We start from the raw sequence: 20471 nt of genomic DNA on the forward strand, positions 1-20471 counted from the left end.
GAAAAAGGGGCCTTGGACAGCAACAATCGAAAGCTATTAAACTATTCCTATGCACAGAAAATTTGATAGGCTTTTTTGTACATTCCTTTTCTGTATTTCTTAAAATAATATTTATGTACACACTCATTTTAATCTCAGAGAATTAATGAACAACGAGAGTGTATTGATTTAGTATGCAGTAATAGTACGTTAGCTTAGCAATCCATTATTTTATAATTCAAATTTTAACTATGCTCAATTGAATCGTGTTAAAATACATAAAATAGACTATATATGCAATAAATGCAATGCAAAAAAATAATTGGGTAATGAGCCAAGCAGATTATGTTGCGCTGTTGTAAAGGTTGTTGCTTCTGAGATTCAAGAGCCCCCACAACAAATTAAAAACTTTCTTATCGGAGTACATCCGTTATCAACGCACTTTTTATATAATATAATATAATATAATATAATATAATATAATATAATATAATATAATATAATATAATATAATATAATATAATATAATATAATATAATATAATATAATATAATATAATAATAAATATGTAGCCGAAAATTTTCTGGTAATTTTCCCTTTTCCAAAAATAATTGGTGTTAACATGTATAATTATTCATCCTGAGACCGAAAATCGCTTTTTTGAAATTATTGTTTGTATGTCTGTCTGTCTGTTTGTTACCTTTTCACGCAATAATGGCTGAACGGATTTCGATGAAAATTGAAATATAAGTTAAGTTCGTTGTAATTTAGATTTTAGGCTAAATGGCATTCAGAATATTTCATTTAACGGGGCCTGAATTAAATCGAAATATCTTGCTTATTATTGTTTTTTTTGTGAAAAATGTTACATAACAAAAGTTTCTTTAAAAATAATTTCCGAAAAGTTTTATTCTATGCAAAATTTGGTAGGTCTGATAGACTTTTAAAATAATAATACAATACCTTTTCACCGCCGCCTCAGATTGTAGCGTTGTTGTTCCTGCAGTAATTCCCATGTGCAAAATATAAAATTTTTGAGTAGGAAGAAAAAACACATTTATTCATTCCATGGCAATGGTACATAGGAGATCGTGAATTCTTACATTTTCGAAAGAAAGAAATATAATTACATATCACTGTTTATGCTGTATCACTATTTAAGTTATTTGAAGGTTTCAGAACCATAGTGGGCCAAGCGCCATTTACTGAAGACGTAGAAAACAAGGGTTAAAATTAAGTTATTATCATAATTCAATGGAACCATATAGCAAGTAATATAAAGTATACACAATAAAACTAAATGATATGTCAATCTTCATTAAACTATAGTTGCGTGTAATAACAAATAAGAAACATGTTAAAGGAATTGTCATTGCACCAAATGAGTGTCTCTGGACCAAAATGATCGCAATTTAATTATTTAAATGCAATTTCAATTAAGTAACATATTAAACGATTTATTCTTCTAACAAACACGAATGTTCCCTGGATCAAACGTCCTATTTTAATTACGTAATTACTTTATATTTATTTCTAACAGGTGCAGCGGAGCGCACGGGTACGGCTAGTTTTGAATAAACTTTACTATAAACAATCATATCGTAATCTTGGTAGCCGGGAATCCATTCTTCAATAGTCACATACTAGAAACGTAAACAGGTCTAGCTCTTTAAATAACATCGCTATCTGACATAGCAACAACTGAATCTTTTCCAGGTAGCGTGAAGCATTATGGGGCATAAAAACGCGAGCAATTCTTCCTAATTACTCTTCCTCCTGTTGTATATACTTTTATAATAATTACTGCATACGGAACAATGACTCAAATACAGATGAATCGCAGGGGATGAATTGGACGCATGCGCAAGATTAAGTATTATTATGTGTCAAGGTTGATTCTAAATCACGAAAATACTGTTCAAAATTAATGTTTGTCGTTTGAGAACATCTGTAGACCTAAAACTTTTGCACTGAACAAAACCCGATAGTGTGAACTCAAATGAAGACATTTCGCTGATATCCTGTTTGCAAAATAGTTACTACGATCGTGAATAGATGTCTTTTCCTGTGTTCAATTGTTTCCGCTCCAGAGAAACTCAACTAGAACTTCTTCCATCTCTTTCTCACGTACTGCATATCAGTTCATACGAATCTTTTGCCGTCTCATTCCGCTGTTATTGGTTTCCATGACAACTCCTTTCCTTCAGGTTTGTAATAAAATTCAGAATTAAACGCGAAATTCTAGATCGATAGCCTATTCCTGGCCGTTGCTCTGATGGAACTTTAATTAAAACGCTGGAGAAATTAAAATACGGTTGAAAATTCGAAATCTTGGTTACAATTTTAAAGGAATTTATACGAAACGTATTATTTATATATTAAAACCCTTGCAGTTTCATTTAGGCCTTTAGACTACAGTTTCTATCCTTTAAGAATTGACTTATTAATGTATATCTAGCCTTGTACATCCGGTTATCGTTTTAATAATAAATTAATTTCCTTTACTATAACTCAAACAAAAATTCCAAGGTTTGATGAATGTTTTATAGGCCCTTATTATAATATACAGTATTTAGGAACAAAGATATTTGTCGAACGAATATGAAACTAGAATGTGGTAGATTTTCATAGCGATAAATTGGCAAAGCTTCATTTCTCACACTAGTTTATTAAACCGTGTCGGACCGTAAAGAAAACAACTATCGCAATGTTCATATTTTAAATGTCGTACAATATTATAGTATTCTGAAATTTTAATTTTCCTACCAATTTTTTTATTGTTGTACTATTAAAATTAGAGCATATAGCCTATTAACCTGTTGTATCCTATAGGATACTTTGCGAATTTAAGGGTTAATAGGCCTAAGACATTTTCATAATAATTATATAAAGCATAGCTCAGTAATTTAAGTTAATGAAGAGAAAATAACGGTTGCTACTCTTTGTGACTTAAGTTAGTAATTTTATACTACCTCTGTGATACGATGTTGGAACTACACTGTCTCCCACATTCGAAATCTAATTTCTCGGCCTTGTATAATACCACAGACATGGTGAAAGTGTGTAAGAATAAAAACATCATGTGACTTGTGTGCAGTGGTACAAAATAATTAACCATAAAGTAAAATCTCTGATTTTCTGGCAACTCCTATGAATTTCTATGACATAAGTAAGGAGTTGATTTTGTAAAGTTTTCGTCTGAACAAAACAAGAGACTTATACAAGAAGAAACTACACTTGAAACATAATAAGTGATTATCTTGAAATATTAGTAAAAGTTCCATAGTTCGTGTACCTAGTCTGTTTAAATGAAAAGTTTTTTCCATGTTAAACTTAAGATCATTTTAAACAAGTTAATATATTATATTAAAGTAGGCGTGTGAATTAATTATTATTTTTTTGCGCAGAAATTACTTAATCGATGAAAGTAAAAATAAAAAATATGCAACATACGAGTAAATAGTAAAATAAGTCCTTCAAAAATTTAAATCGTAACAATTAATTAAGGAACTCAATTTTCCCCTTTATAAAGTTTTTGAGTGATGATAATAATAATAATAATAATAATAATATTATTATTATTATTATTATTTCATTTCGACATTTAAAAATCAAAATAATTCAAATTTTGTATAAAATCTACTCTTGAAAAATATCTAAATAATAAATTTTATTTAATATCAAGTATATCCTTCGAATATCCAAATACATAATCTTCCACATATGATGTCACGAGACGTTGACTCCCATAGTGCACTTGTTGTACACGCCGAAGATTAAGGGCATTAGTCGGGTGTTGCATGTGAGCAGTTCACCTCAGCCCGTTTTGGGCTACAGAAGGGTTTACTCATTCGTGTGTAGTATAAGTTATTGTGTTTCTTTTCTAATGGTTTGAGAATTATTTATAATGAATTACAGCGAGTTTTTGTCGTTTTAACTTATGTAAAAGTGGAAGAAAATATCCGACAAGTCAAAATGCATTAAAGCAAAAGGACACTTTGAACATTCTTTATAACTCATGTATGATGAATTTGTTTTTCTTTTCAAGTTGTTTATAAATATTTTTTTTTGCTAAATAGGTTTAATAAACTAAATCGACCGATTTTGCAGTAATTAAGCGAGACGTGTAACAGAAAACACTGCTTGATCTTACGGCGTGATGAGAGAATCATATAACGAACACCCTGTATTACACATAAGTTAATTTCAAATGTACGAGCTATCCCATCTCAAATCGACCGAAATATAGAGAAAATTGACCTTACAATTTCTAAATACAATGAAACTTTCTTTGTACGTAGACAACTGTGATACAATACTTTGTGCAAAGTTTGAGGCATCAGAACTTCATAGTGTTTAAATTAAAAATATTTAAATTTATCGTATTTTCATAAAATTAGCAACTTTAAACTGTTGTGGCTCCGAAACTCTTTCACCCAATGATCAAAATCATGGTTTATTTTGATGCTGAGAAATTAAAGTTTATATTGACATGTAAACAGATTTTCTTACTTTTTAAGGAAATGGAGAAATTTAGATTTTCCTCATTAAGACGCCTTTGCCAAGGAAAAAATATTTAAAAAATGTATAGTTAGATTCCGCATTGAAAGTACAAATAAACACATATTTTTTACTGATGGTATGTTGATAAAGTATTGAAAATATCAAATAAAGAAAATAAATAGTACGCGCGTGAACTAACCAGCTGACTGTGAGGCGGGAGCTAGCCGAGGTAAGCAAGGCTAGGAGACAAACACGTGATGTTTCGTCTAGCAGTCATGACTGTGCTAGCTTTATCACAGGTTTTCATAAACACAGGAGTACAATGACGCCCAACGCTCGCTTATCTTCAGCTCTCGGCCAGTGCGTGCGGTACTGCGTCGTTCAAGTCCAGGCGTGTGAAAATAATCTATTTAATACCCTTGAAACTTATTGCCGTACCACTAACCAAACAATGCCGAATCCCTCTTAATAATGCAAGTTTTTTCTCAATATTTTTTTACATTTTTACAAATGGACAAAAAGCCTAAAAGTAAGTAAAATCAGATTATGTGTCTCTCTGTGAACAGTAAAAATAAGGATTACTTCTTAACATAACCTACTAAATGTCAGCTTCAAAATAAGCTCTCGTTCAATGTTCTGCAGTAAATGGTTCCAGAGTTCTGAGCGCTGAAAGAGGCTTGTTTTTATAAAATACGCTAAATTTGTCGCTCAATAATACGAAAACCGTTTGACTTTCGATAGTATATTTTTGCAAATGCACTGTCCTCAGCACCTTGTATAAATAGGGAAAAAATTAGAGTATAAAAAAATGCGATTTTTTTTACTGATCGATTTCATATGGAATAGACCGTACATTCTAACAAACTTGACTATTAAATCGATATTATCTGAAGGCCACATATCATCGTGTTAAGAGCTGATGTGTGACGTAAGAGGATGGTATGAAGGCATTTTAATGTGAAATGAGTTGCTCCACATTTCAACGCAGTGTGGCATTAGCATACCAGACTCTTCTTACCTTTTTGGAATCGCCGTAGTAGTTGTAGGTCTTGAGGTAGGTTCCCAGCGACAGGATGTTGCAGCGATCACAACTGGTGTGGCATGTCCTCTCCATCAGCCGCAGCACGTGGATGAAGTCCTCGGCTACGAAGTGGTCCTCTTCCAAGAACAAGACCATGCCTGGAGCAAGAGCGAGACAAGTGCAAAATACTGGCACGAATTATACAGAGGCGGAGAAATTCAAACTATTCGGATTTATGAAGAAGAAGGATCATGTAGAATAACAGAGCAAATATTGGACACATCGCCAGGAACGAATGGACAGGCAGGGATCATCGGAAAATAGGATGAATCCAGAATCACTGATGAGGAAATGAGAACTGTGAAACGTACAGCTAGTTACAACAAAGGAGTAAAAAACTAGTGTGAGGGGTGTGAAAAATGAAACAAGAACAGGGGGAATAAAAGGACAGCAAAGGGAATACGAGGAGAACAAGGGGAATATACGTAGCATAAAGGCTGCAAAGAAAATAAGAAGAATATAAGGAGAACGAGGAGAATACAAGGAGAACAAAGGGGATACAAGAAGAAAGGAAAGACAAGGAGAACAAGGGGAATACAAGGAGAACAAGGTGAATAAAAGAAGGGGAATACAAGGAGAACAAGGGGAATACAAGGAGAACAAAGAGAATACAAGAAGAAGGGAAAGAAAAGGAGAACAAGGGGAATACAAAGAGAACAAGGGGAATAAATGGAGAACAAGGGAATAAATGGAGAACAAGGTGAATAAAAGATGGGGAATACAAGGAGAACAAGGGGAATAAATGGAGAACAAGGGGAATACAAGGAGAACAAGGGGAATAAATGGAGAACAAGGGAATAAATGGAGAACAAGGTGAATAAAAGATGGGGAATACAAGGAGAACAAGGGGAATAAATGGAGAACAAGGGGAATACAAGGAGAACAAGGGGAATAAATGGAGAACAAGGGGAATAAAAGATGGGGAATACAAGGAGAACAAGGGGAATAAATGGAGAACAAGGGGAATAAAAGATGGGGAATACAAGGAGAACAAGGGGAATAAATGGAGAACAAGGGGAATAAAAGATGGGGAATACAAGGAGAACAAGGGGAATAAAAGATGGGGAATACAAGGAGAACAAGGGGAATAAATGGAGAACAAGGGGAATAAAAGATGGGGAATACAAGGAGAACAAGGGGAATAAATGGAGAACAAGGGGAATAAAAGATGGGGAATACAAGGAGAACAAGGGGAATAAAAGATGGGGAATACAAGGAGAACAAGGGGAATAAAAGATGGGGAATACAAGGAGAACAAGGGGAATAAAAGATGGGGAATACAAGGAGAACAAGGGGAATAAAAGATGGGGAATACAAGGAGAACAAGGGGAATAAAAGATGGGGAATACAAGGAGAACAAGGGGAATAAATGGAGAACAAGGGGAATACAAGGAGAACAAGGGGAATAAATGGAGAACAAGGGGAATACAAGGAGAACAAAGGGAATACAAAGAGAACAAGAGGAATACAAAGAGAACAAGGGGAATAAATGGAGAACAAGGGGAATACAAAGAGAACAATAAGAATACAAGAAGAAGGGAAAAACAAGGAGAACAAGGGGAATACGAAAAGAACAAGAGGAATACAAAAAGGACAAGGGTAAGTTAAGGACGACAATGGGAATACAATGAGAACAAAAGGAAGAGTCGAAAATACATGGAGAGTAAGGGGAAGACAAGGATACCAAGGGGAATACAAGGAGAACAAAGGAAAGAAAATTAGAACAATTGGGGTTGCTTTTAATGACGGTAAATTCTCAGATTGCAACTCTCCAATCCTAGTAAGAAGAGAGACGTAGTTCTAGAAGAAGAAAGGATGAAAAATAAAAAATGGGCATCATTGAAGAACTGGAGGTAGAGGTGATACCCTGCACTGGAGACGTCAGGCTATGAGATGGCTTTGTGACGTAGTGAAATACACAGAGACGTCAGCAACTTGTGTTGGTTGCCCGTACCTGTGTGGTTCCTCGTGACCTCCAGCTGGTTGAACACTCTGTTGGCTTTCCACCACCAATGGTGCTTGGTCTGTGTGAACTTGGCTTCCCGGTAATGCCCGTAGAGGTCAGGGTACAGGGCGTTGTTACACAGCATCTCCTTCGCTCTGCGGAGCAAATTAGTGTGAGATAACTAAAGCTGACATGGAGAGTTATCACATGCATATCACAGATTTGTTTAGGAAGTTTTCTGGTGAAGATTCATTGGATATAAGAGGACAAGTAACAGGGCTCTCTGTCTCCTATAGGCCCCGGTAGTCTAGAAAAAAAATTGTCGATGTTATGTATTGTGTATCTCGGCAAGCTACCGTAGTAAACAAGCTTGTGGGTGAAGACTGCAATGGAACACAAGTTGCGCGAATGTGAATGAAGCAGAGTTTTAAAGTACTCCGTTTTTAGCAATGTCAGTCAGTAAAAGAACAATATTATCGTAACCTTTCCAACATTAGGCAGCTTAAATTGTGTTTTTTGTTATTTAATGCGCCTGTATCAACTACTGTATTAATTTTAATCGATGAAATTGGTCCATAATTTGCCATTGATTACCTGGCATTCAGTTTACGGTTGGGGAAAACCTCGGAAAAAATCCAACCAGGTAATAAGTCAATTGGGAATCGAACCCACGCCCTAGCGCAGCTACGGATCAGCAAGCACACGCGCTACCGTCTGAGCTGCGCCGGTGGCTAACGTAAATTATTAATGTTCATACCTCCCTCTTAATAAATAGTTTGAAATAGATATAAATATTAAATAAATAGATACATAAATAAATAAGTAAATAAATAAATAAATGGATTACAATCGAATAAATGAGTAAACGAATGAATTAATAAATAAACAAAAACATCAACAAATGAATAAATAAGTTTTAAATAAATAAATAAATAAATAGATAGATAAATAAATAAATACATGAATGAATGAACGAATAAAAAATGTATAATTAAACAAACAAGTAAACAAACAAACGAACGAATAATCAAATAAATAAAAGAATAAATAAATAAATACATGTATGAATGAATAAATAAATAAATACATGAATGAATGAATAAATACATACGTGAATTAGTGAATAAATAAATAAAATTAATAAATAAATAATTAATAAAGTAAACAAACAAAGAAACAAAAATAAAATAGATCAATAAATAAATGAGCAAATGTATAAATAATTAAATAAACAAATAAACGAAGAAGTAAACAAAACAAATAAATAGATAAATAAATAGACACAAAATAAATAATTAAGTATACCGATTAATAAATAATTAAATAAATAAATGTGTATGTATGTATGTGTATGTATTTATTTACACTGCAATGGGTATATACCCGGTGGCAGTGGTAACTAATTACACTCAATAATGACAATAATAAACTTATTAATTAAAAATACAATTAATAATAATACTAATAATCAATGCTAACAATAATTAATAATAATAATACTAATAATAATAATAATAATAATAACAGGGAATATACTAAATTAAATGAAACGATCACTTAAAATAACATTTGAAGTATTCTAATTTGCATCTTAAAACTAAGATCGAACTAAGATCCACGAGTAATGAAAAATAAAGAAATAAACAAAAAATTATATAAATGAATGTGACTTAATGAACAAAATAAATAAATAAATAAATAAATAAATAAATAAATAAATAAATAAATAATGAATGGATGAATGAATGAATAAATGAATAAACAAGCAAACAAACAAACAAACGAACAAATAAGCAAATAAATAAATGAAAAAATAAATAAATACATGAATGAAAAAATAAATAAATAAATACATGAATTAGTGAATAAATAAATTAATTAATTACCGAATAAATAAGCAATTAATAAAGTAAAAAAGTAAAGAAAATAAAAACAAATAAATACCTATTACATAAATGAATAGATAGATAAATAAATAGATAAATAAAATAAACGAATAAATGAATAAAAATAAAGATATAAACAAAAATAATAAATGTGATTGAACGAATAAAATAAATAAATGAATAAATACGTGAATAATTAAATAAATGGATAAATAAATATATAAAAAATAAATAGGTTCCCAGAGTCGATTTTGAAAATTTTTGGATGTTATTCCGAATGTACTGTAGATAATTAAATAAATAATAAAATAGTAACTAAAGCTATGCTCGTATGATATGCAAAGTCTTTCACTTCGCCTTTCTGTTTAACGGTCCTGCACCTCGTATCCATGTCCGGTCTATTATACTTACTGTTCCTTTTTAATATTGCGGGGGCAGTCACCAGGAGACTCGCCGGGGAACTCCCTAGGGTGCGTCTGTATCGAATAAGGGTAGAAGATCTGCATGACCTTGCAGAAGTCCACGCTCTGCACCAGTTCGTTGATCTCCTCGTCGTAGTAGTCGTGGCTGAACACCAGCAGCACGTTGTCGATGTCCCGCGCCTGCGCCAGGCTCACGATCAGGTGGCGCAGGTATATGATCCGCGTGTGCACCTGCAACATCACGTGACACGTGCTGGCTGGGTGCTTCTTACAGTAGGCCATGACATGCTAGTACCTGGCCACATTAATACTATCACCTACAACTTACCAAATAATACTTACTTACTTACTTACTTACTGGCTTTTAAGGAACCCGGAGGTTCATTGCCGCCCTCACATAAGCCCGCCATTGGTCCCTATCCTCAGCAAGATTAATCCAGTCTCTATCATCATATCCCACCTCCCTAAAATCCATTTTAATATTATCTTCCCATCTACGTCTCGGCCTCCCTAAAGGTCTTTTCCCCTCCGGCCTCCCAACTAACACTCTATATGCATTTCTGGATTCGCCCATACGTGCTACATGTCCTGCCCATCTCAAACGTCTGGATTTAATGTTCCTAATTATGTCAGGTGAAGAATACAATGCGTGCAGCTCTGTGTTGTGTAACTTTCTCCATTCTCCTGTAACTTCATCTCTCTTAGCCCCATATAGTTTCCTAAGCACCTTATTCTCAAACACCCTTAACATATGTTCCTCTCTCAAAGTGAGAGTCCAAGTTTCACAACCATAAAGAACAACCGGTAATATAACTGTTTTATAAATTCTAACTTTCAGGTTTTTTGACAGCAGACTGGATGATAAAAGCTTCTCAACCGAATAATAACAGGCATTTCCCATATTTATTCTGTGTTTAATTTCCTCCCGAGTATCATTTATATTTGTTACTGTTGCTCAAATAATTTTAATACTATATGTATTTAGTACTGCAGTTTTAAAGATAAAAATACAACTGTAATATCTCCACTACAGTTTCAAAACACAATTTTGAACAATATTTACCTTTTCATATTACAAAATTACAGAATACTTTTTATTTAAGTCTATGTGAAGTCCTTAAATTTTATGGGTCCCACTTTTGCCTTAATAACATCCATACTTTCAATCATTTTGGTTCTAAAAACCTGTGCAGGTATTTTCTTTGTCACCAGCTTCCACATATTCTCGATTGGTTTCAAATCCGGAGAATTTCCAGGGCAAGGAAAAAGAGGGACGTGTTTCATTCTTTTAAGAGTGCGACAAAGTACCCTCATCATGCATAATTGTAAATTTGTATTCTGAAAATGTTACGGTTGAGTGAAAACCCTGAAAAACCTCAACCAGAAAATTCAACCCGACCGGGAATCGAACCCGGGCCCTCTGCGTAAAAGACCAGCATGCTGACCCCTACACCGCAGAGGTGGTCAGCATTTGTCTTTTGTGACTGACGGAAACCATAAAAAACCTGAACCCGTGACCTTCAGAATACGAGCCTATTTACCATTGAGCTACTTCGATCCGTTAGTTTTTTTTAATAGTCTATCATCTGAAAAGCAGGACATGTTTTGTATCTCTATGCAGTAATTCATTTGTTTTATACAGAAGCACTATAGTTATGGTTGCTATGGTAACTATTCAGTTGTTGACAGTGGCGCCCGGTGGGGCATTCTGGTGGTGGTGGTGCCAAAAATGAAAAAGGTTGTACGCAAATTACCCTAGTGAAATTGATAATCGCAGTTCACGTTTGCATTATCTATCTATACTAATAATAAATCTGTAGCCGAAATTTTTCTGGTAATTTTCGATTTTCCAAAAATAATTGGTCCTAACATATATAATTAACCACCCTGAAACCGAAAATCGCTTTTTTGAAATTTTTGTTTGTATGTCTGTCTGTCTGTCTGTCTGTCTGTCTGTCTGTATGTTTGTTACCTTTTCACGCGATAATGGCTGAACGGATTTCGATGAAAATTGGAATATAAATTAAGTTCGTTGCAACTTAGATTTTAGGCTATATGGCATTCAAAATATATTATTTAAAAGGGGGGTTATAAGGGGGCCTGAATTAAATAAATCGAAATATCTCGCTTATTATTGATTTTTGTGAAAAATGTTACAGAACAGAAGTTTCTTTAAAAATAATTTGCGATAAGTTTTATTCCTTGAAAAAGTTTGATAGGACTGATATTTAATGAGATAAATGGGTTTTAAAATTAAAATAACTGCCATATAAGGCCGTGTAATGAATTAAAAAACAAATGACTTCGTCTATAAGGGGCCTTGGACAGCAACAATCGAAAGCTATGAAAGATAGCCTACAGAGAATGTTTCTGCGTTTCTATGAAGTAATATCAGAAGCTTAATTAACCGATTTGTATAATTAATTATTAATTCACCATTGGAAAGTGTAGTTTCTCTAGATGGACATAATGCTATAATGTTATTATAGTAACTTCTGATATATAATATAATATAATATAATATAATATAATATAATATAATATAATATAATATAATATAATATAATATATGTAATGTAATATTATATAATATAATTTAAGTTATTTGAAGGGTTCAGAACCATAGTGGGCCAAGCGCCATTTACTGAATACGTAGAAAACAAGGGTTAAAATTAAGTTATTACCATAATTCAATGGAAACCTATAACAAGTAAAATAAAGTATAAACATTAAATATAAATAATGTCAATGTTCATTAAACTATGGTTGCATGTAATAAAAATTAAGAAACATGTTAAAAGAATTGCCATTGCACCAAATGAGTGTCTCTGGACCAAAATGATCGCATTTTAATTATTTGGATGCAATTTAAATTAAGTAACATATTAAACGATTTATCCTTCTATCAAACACGAATGTTCCCTGGATCAAACGTCCTATTTTAATTATGTAATTACTTTATATTTATTTCTAACGGGTGCAGCGGAGCACACGGATACGGGTGGTACTAATGATAAATCTGTAGCCGAAATTTTTCTGGTAATTTTCGATTTTCCAAAAATAATTGGTCCTAACATATATAATTAACCACTCTGAAACCGAAAATCGCTTTTTTGAAATTTTTGTTTGTATATCTGTCTGTCTGTATGTTCGTTACCTTTTCACGCGATAATGGCTGAACGGATTTCGATGAAAATTGGAATATAAATTAAGTTCGTCGTAACTTAGATTATAGGCTATATGGCATTCAAAATACATTTTTTAAAAGGGGGGTTATAAGGGGGCCTGAATTAAATAAATCGAAATATCTCGCTTATTATTGATTTTTATAAAAAAATGTTACATAATAAAAATTGCTTTAAAAATCATTTCCGATAAGTTTTATTCTTTGAAAAATTTTGATAGGACTGATATTTAATGAGATAAATGAGTTTTAAAATTAAAATAAGTGCCATCTAAGGCCGTGTAATGAATTAAAAAACAAATGACTTCGTCTATAAGGGGCCTTGGACAGCAACAATCGAAAGCTATGAAAGATAGCCTACAGAGAATGTTTCTGCGTTTCTGTGAAGTAATATCAGAAGCTTAATTAACCGATTTGTATAATTAATTATTAATTCACCATTGGAAAGTGTAGTTTCTCTAGATGGACATAATGCTATAATGTTATCACAGTAACTCCTGAGTGAATCGAGGACAGGTAAGATTAAAATAGATTCTTATGCACAGAAAACTTGATAGGCTATTCTGTGTATTCGTTTCCTGTATTTCCTAAACTAATTTTTATGACCAAATGAGCGGTCTCTGGATCAAAATGATCGCATTTTAATTTTTTAATTAAATTTAAATTAAGTAACATAATAAACGATTTATCCTTCTATCAAACACGAATGTTCCCTGGATCAAATGTCCTATTTTAATTATGTAATTACTTTATATTTATTTCTAACAGGTGCAGCGGAGCGCACGGGTACGGCTAGTATTAAATAAAACACATTAATTAAAGCAGTTATTTTACCAGGTGTACAGTTAACAATGCATCTAGCAACAGTTACAATAACATTTCCGAAACTAATAACGAAATTTACAGATACAGATAATCAAAACTTCCACAGTATTGTTAGCCAAATACAAATAACTTTTATAACTAGTAAAATTACTGGCAAAAACACACGAGATAAACAGTGATATAGATAATAAACAAACACGTTTCCACTTTATTTAACAGGCCGATGAATCCAAGGCAGCGGCCTGAATAATACATGATCATGTCCTGCACAGATCTCGTGTATCGTTAACAGAAGCATCAATAGTATGGCAACAGTGTAGCGATATTTAGTTGCCGCAAAATAAAACATATATTACACAACATTAACAAACAGTTTAAATAATATGAAAAAACTTTCTTTCTAAAAAGAACCATGATTATCTCTGCGTTCAATACAGTTAAATGGATAATAATTTACACATTCAAATCCAAGTTATGTGCATTAGTTTCGAATTGGCAACATTACATTAACATTTGGCGCGGAACTTTAACTTGTGTTTTGGTGCAAGTCTGCGGTTGATGGCTCCCTTCCTAACGTCTCCAACAACCCTGCCATCTAGCGAAATTTCTGCATTACTGTGCTCTAGCGGGCGGAATATTAACTACTGAGTCAAATTGAATTCGGCTCAAAGTCTGCCATAAGAAACGCATATAAACTAGAATCAGTAGCCTTTTGTACAGTGTTATATGGACGTAGGCAGTGCCACACAAAAGTGGCTCCAAAGTTCGGGAAAACGCTGCAAGAGTGCGTCCCAATCTGTGTGCGCGCTCGTTCAAATGAAATACGAATAAAAGTGTAGAAATAAACTATTACAACTGCTTTTTAGGATATTATTTTTTGTTTCTTTCATTGGTGGTGCCATAGCACACTGGCAGTGCCCCAAAAGCCGCCCCTGCTTGTTGATATATTTTGTTAGTCCTGTGTTATGAAAGCAGTTTTATTGATGAAATGAACATAAAACAAGATGTTATTAAAAGAAATGAAAGAAGTGAGATTCTGATGATATTATTTGATGAAAGAAGACTTTTTTTTAACAAAACTCATCCAAACCGACTAGCTATTTCTCTGTTAACTGTGAGTATAATATATTTTTATTTTAGTTTCATCTTGCATTAGCTTTAAGACGTGGAACAAGTCAAGATGGTGTCTGTCGCACCTGAACCACGATGATGAGCGAGTCGTTCTGGACGGGTCCGAACAGCTCCTCGTTGAGCACCTGCTGCAGGTCGTTGTAGCGCTCAATGTTGCGCCGGATGTCCGAGATGTTGAGCGCGCCTCTGCCGCTGGCGCCGCTCTGGGCCGCCGACCCCGAGTCACTGGCGTTGCTGCCCCCCAGCGCGTGACTGTTGTTGCGAGGTTTCGGTGTCAGGAACTTGTGCAGCACCTGCACCCATCACAAAATAATCATTATTACTACAGCTGTCCAGGTATTATATTTAGGTCATATTATGTATAGGCCTAACTTATAACTAGAGACCGAATGTTTAGGCATTTATAACAGCTAAAATAGGTAGGAAAAAAAGGCAATAAAAACGTAAAAAAGGCACAATAATCTTTGAAAAAGGCATTATATAATTTAGCAATGAACTTAAATTATATCAACATAACTCACAGATTTACTTCATAGGTAACACATGTTGACTTATAAAATACTTCTTTTTTTTTCGTGATTAACTGTCTTTCCACAAACCTTACTTACTTACTTACTTACTTACAAATGGCTTTTAAGGAACCCGGAGATTCATTGCCGCCCTCATATAAGCCCGCCATCGGTCCCTATCCTGAGCAAGATTAATCCAGTCTCTATCACCATATCCCAACTCCCTCAAATCCATTTTAATATTATCCTCCCATCTATCCGTGGTAAGAATAAACATGAGTATATAGTATATACTGGACTTTTTTTAGTATATACTCTTCTTAATAAGAATAAAAACATTTGAGTACCTACTCATTTTTGATTACATACTCATAACATGGAAGCATAGTAGAATATACTCAAGTGTCCATCTTATACAGAATATATACTCTTGCTTGATAAGAATAAAAGCTAGTATATTCTCATATTTATAAGTTCGTTCTCATGTTATTCTGAGTATGGTTTGTAGCAGGCTCAATTCTGAATATTTGTTGATTTGTGTTCAGTTTAAAGTTAAATAAAAAAAATGGCAGAATTTATGAACGATGTAGTACCTCACGGAAAAAATATAGAAAAAGACGTGAACTTCAGAAGTCTTTAACGCTTCACAAAAGCGAATGTGAAAAAAGGTTAAACACGTATTTGTTATTCATAAAAAAAAACATAACCTATAAAAATATGAACAGCTATCAAATTATAAGGTTAGATTGTATTGTTAAATATAATTAACAATTACAGTTTATTTTGTAAAATTTGAATTGCAATATATATATATATATATATATATATATATATATATATATATATATATATATATAAAACCCTCTATAATAAAAAACAGAATTAGCATAACTGGAATTCTACAAATGGATTGTAATCTCTATCCAACATCCTGTAATGACGATTTACCAGTACTGTTTTCTTGTTTCCTGTTTATTAATGTCACTTATCTTATTCTCTCTCTCTTTCATGTTTATTTATTTATTCATTTATTTACTTATTTATTTGTTTAATTAATTAATTAATTAATTAATTAGTTTATTTATTTACTTATTTATTTATTTATAAAAAGCAAAACACAAACTACTACAGTATGCGGATAGCATGTGAAAGTCTTTAAAAAAAAACTGAGCATCACGGTGCAATGTGGTCAAAGAGGATAGGTAACACGAGTACATACTAACTTTTAAACGATCAAGAAGGCTGTAGAGATGAGTATATATTCGGGTTAGGTAGAATGTCTTTATTCTTACGAATATGAGTATGTTCTAGTGGTTACGAGTATATAATCACAGGAAGTGCTCATACTCAAAAGTATAAACCTTGAGAAAGTACTTAAGCTTTATTCTTACTACCCTATATCTCGGCCTCCCCAAAGGTCTTTTTCCCTCCCGTCTCTCAACTAATACTCTATATGCATTTCTGGATTCGCCCATACATGCTACATGCCCTACCCATCTCAAACGTCTGGATTTTATGTTCCTAATTATGTCAGACGAAGAATACAATACGTGCAGTTCTGCGTTGTGTAACTTTCTCCTGTAACTTCATCCCTCTTTCTTTCTCCTACAATAATAAACACGTGTAGCACAAAATTGTTACAGTAAGATTTGAAAATATGAAAGCGAACAATTTATTGGAAATGCTACGTGACAACTTCTATGAGAACGAGCTTAATATTTAAAATTATAAAGCTGATTGTTGGTACTGTGAAGATATGACAATATTATATTTGTAACTGTGGATTGTCGATCGTTATTCATATTACACCAATAGTATTAAAGCACGATTATTAGCAGATTAAGCACAGAAATAAATTACTATTGCTAGTAAAGTTAGTCATTGTTTCTAATATTTAAATTTCGTACACATTACATTACAATCAATAAGAAAATTGCAAATAAACAAGAAATATTGCTTTAAAATGACAAAAAAGACATTTAGGCTATTAGTAAGAAACACCTTAAAAAGACAAAATAGGCAAAATAAAAATTGCCCCATCACTTTGATTTACTGCAAATAACATTTACATCTATGAAAATAATGATTTACTTCCATCCAGCAAAAAAGGCATTTTGCCAAAATTTTCAACATGACCTACATAAATGGTAATAATACATCTCTATGCCTTAAACTCAGAATCAAAACAGTTCGGCAAGTTTATGGAAGCAGAACGATGGGGTACGAACCTGAGGAACCATGCTGAGGATGGCGGCAGTAGAATCATTTCCTTCCGGAGTCTCGCTGCCCGGAACTTGCCTGCTGCCGCTGAGACTGGCCACGTGCAGCTGCAGCCACACGAAGGTCACGAGGAACAAGAAGACTGCCGTGCGCAGACACGACGCTGTCCGCCGGCGTCCCATGGCCGGCGTGGCCATCGCCACTCGTAGTCCACGGCCAGCTGTAACGCAACAATGCCAATAACAGATCTTACCAACTGCACAGGGATGACGGTTTACAACAAATTGGAGGGATTTTAAAAAGCTAGACTTCTGCAGATAAATAGGTTATTAGTAGTCTATACCCTGTCTAATAATAATTAGGAAATAAAGCGGGACGGACCGTACAGAAAACCTCGTTGGTATATTAAATGCAAAATGCAACGAACGCCATTCAATTAAAAGTTCATTGTACAGTCAAAGCTAATTACGCATGGAAGAAAATCTAAATTGTTTGTTAATCAGGGGACAAGCGGCTTCAAAGCTGGGTACCTGACAAAATGAGTGGACAGATTTTTCAAAATTAACATAGAACCATACGTTAATAACCCTGTCTGTGATTAAAACTCACTCGCTGTGATTCCATCCTTAATTGTTAATTGATTTAGGTAAGAAGGTACTGTCTACGTGGACAATAAATTAATTTCATGAAGTTTGGGTGCATGTTACTAAAAAACTGTTACAGATATCTGAACAAGATTTTCAGGGAATGTTTTTACAGTTTTCATTTTTAATAATACATAGGCCTACAGTACTACAAATTGAAGTACCGTAGTTTCCTCTAACTATGGTCCACATTTGTCACATTTTTCTATGTATATTCAATACTATTCATCCAGATTAAGTGAAATTTTGGCTTCGGACTCTTGTGAGTGTATATTAAATAAAAATTGACATATGTGTTTGAAATTATTTAATTAAAAGTGTTGAAAAAATAATAAGCACTGGTACATAGTTGTATTCTGAGTTGCCCAACTATGGTCCACTTATATATTCATGCTTGAAAGCATGAATGGACTATAGCTGGAGCTGTAATTATTCGTAAATCAATAAATTGAGTTTCAATTAAGGGTAGAAACATAATCTAGCACAGAAATATTAAAAATAAATGAAAAGTACATGGATTCTTTTTATTAGTACACATTGTATAAACACACAATAAACAAGTGAAATCTGAAAGTCATTTTCCTGCAATAATGAACAACTACACTCACCGGCAAAAATACCGGGCCACCTAAAGTTTCTCAATTTTTTTATAAGGTGAGAATCAGAAAACCCATTATGAAATGAAGAAAACATTGCTTCCCAGAAAAAAAAAACTCTTTTTTATTATCACTTGCGCTATTATTTTCAACGCCAAACAATGGATATAATTAAAAGGTGTAAAACTTACAAATTGTTTCAGTTTTCTTCCAAATGTTCAACTGATTTTGTGGCCACCCAGATGTTACTAATAGCGGATATTGCCTCCCCTCAGTAATTGCCGCTTCTTACTATAAATGAAACAACAGCTCCATTGTTCTTCACTTCCAAAACTTTCCCTGGCCACAATTCTTCCTCATAAGTAACTACCATATATCTATGTGCCTTTAGCATTATTTTAACAGATTTCGTCTTCTTTTCCACATCTGACTCACTGTCTGTAAATATGGAGAGTACACCGGAAACATCATAATCTGTATCCAATTCGATTTCATCGCTCTCATAGTCACTTACAGGGACGGTTGTGATCCTTCTACCCTGAAGTTTTCGTTTTACCGGACCATTATCCGTGCTAGTACCATTGATGCTGGAACAGCCTGTTTCTTTATTTACTGGACTATAATGTTAAACGGTGTTTTAGAATATACTGAGATACCGTATTTGCAGAAGTAAATAATAAAATTGTTCACATTTTATTAAAACAAATATTTCAAAATGAAATACAACTATGGTCCACGAAAAATTGTGGTACATAGTTGAGGACTGACTTCTAGCCTTGAGGTTAAACATTTTTCACGCTGAGTCATTAACCTCTGCCAGTCTAATTATTACGTGAAAGTAAACACTATATAGCCAGGTTTAATTGTACAAAAAATCATATATCTATAATTTACCAGTTCTACAGAGGAGAGCTTAATAAAACAGACAAACACAAACTGAATGATTTCGTGTCTTCACACATTCAATAGAACGATGCACACTGACCTTGTTAAGCATCCATATCATTGCCACGTGTAATGGTAGATAGAAGCATCTATGGGGAACATAATTCCATCACAGTGGCGCCTTAAATGGCAAACACCGAACTCTTGGGGGACTAAGTAGTACATAATGCGTTTTGGACCATAGTTGGGTGCCTGGACCATAGTTATGGGAAATTACGGTATGTTATCAGATATTGAGATATATATATTTTTAATATAACAAACGTAAAATTGAGGAAAATTCATTCCGGTGTATTAAAAAAGACTGTTCATCCAAAATAAAAATGAAAAGTTTTGTATGTATTAACCAGACACAAAAGACTAAAAATTGGTATGAATTTTGCTGTGACGTTCTTAAAAGATATAAAAAAAAATATTGATATTAAATTTTAGCCAAAAAATTGTGGAATTAAAAAAAATACATATCTCAATACCTGTTAATAATTTTCAATTTGTAGTAGATTTTATTAAAAATTAAGAATGAAAAAATATTGCCTGAAAATCTTGTTTGAATATTTATAACAGTTTTTCAGCAACGTGTACATGAAATTACCATTGTCGA

At 33.3% G+C, this 20471-nt stretch overlaps 1 protein-coding gene across 2 annotated transcripts in view; it reads right to left on the reverse strand.

Moving 5' to 3' along the window:
• The window catches only part of Mgat2 (alpha-1,6-mannosyl-glycoprotein 2-beta-N-acetylglucosaminyltransferase), a 171242-nt gene that overhangs the window by 37475 nt on the left and 113296 nt on the right, over positions 1 to 20471 (reverse strand). For both annotated transcript variants that reach the window (XM_069845303.1, XM_069845314.1), the window contains exons 2-6: positions 17694 to 17905; positions 15022 to 15249; positions 9806 to 10047; positions 7518 to 7663; positions 5501 to 5661 (exon numbers count right to left, since the gene is read on the reverse strand). In XM_069845303.1, the coding sequence (XP_069701404.1) occupies positions 5501 to 5661; positions 7518 to 7663; positions 9806 to 10047; positions 15022 to 15249; positions 17694 to 17905 (989 nt within the window). The remainder of the gene's footprint in view (positions 1 to 5500; positions 5662 to 7517; positions 7664 to 9805; positions 10048 to 15021; positions 15250 to 17693; positions 17906 to 20471) is intronic.

This window comes from Periplaneta americana, chromosome 2 (genome assembly GCF_040183065.1).
Source record: "Periplaneta americana isolate PAMFEO1 chromosome 2, P.americana_PAMFEO1_priV1, whole genome shotgun sequence".
NCBI classification, from domain to species: Eukaryota; Metazoa; Arthropoda; class Insecta; order Blattodea; family Blattidae; genus Periplaneta; species Periplaneta americana.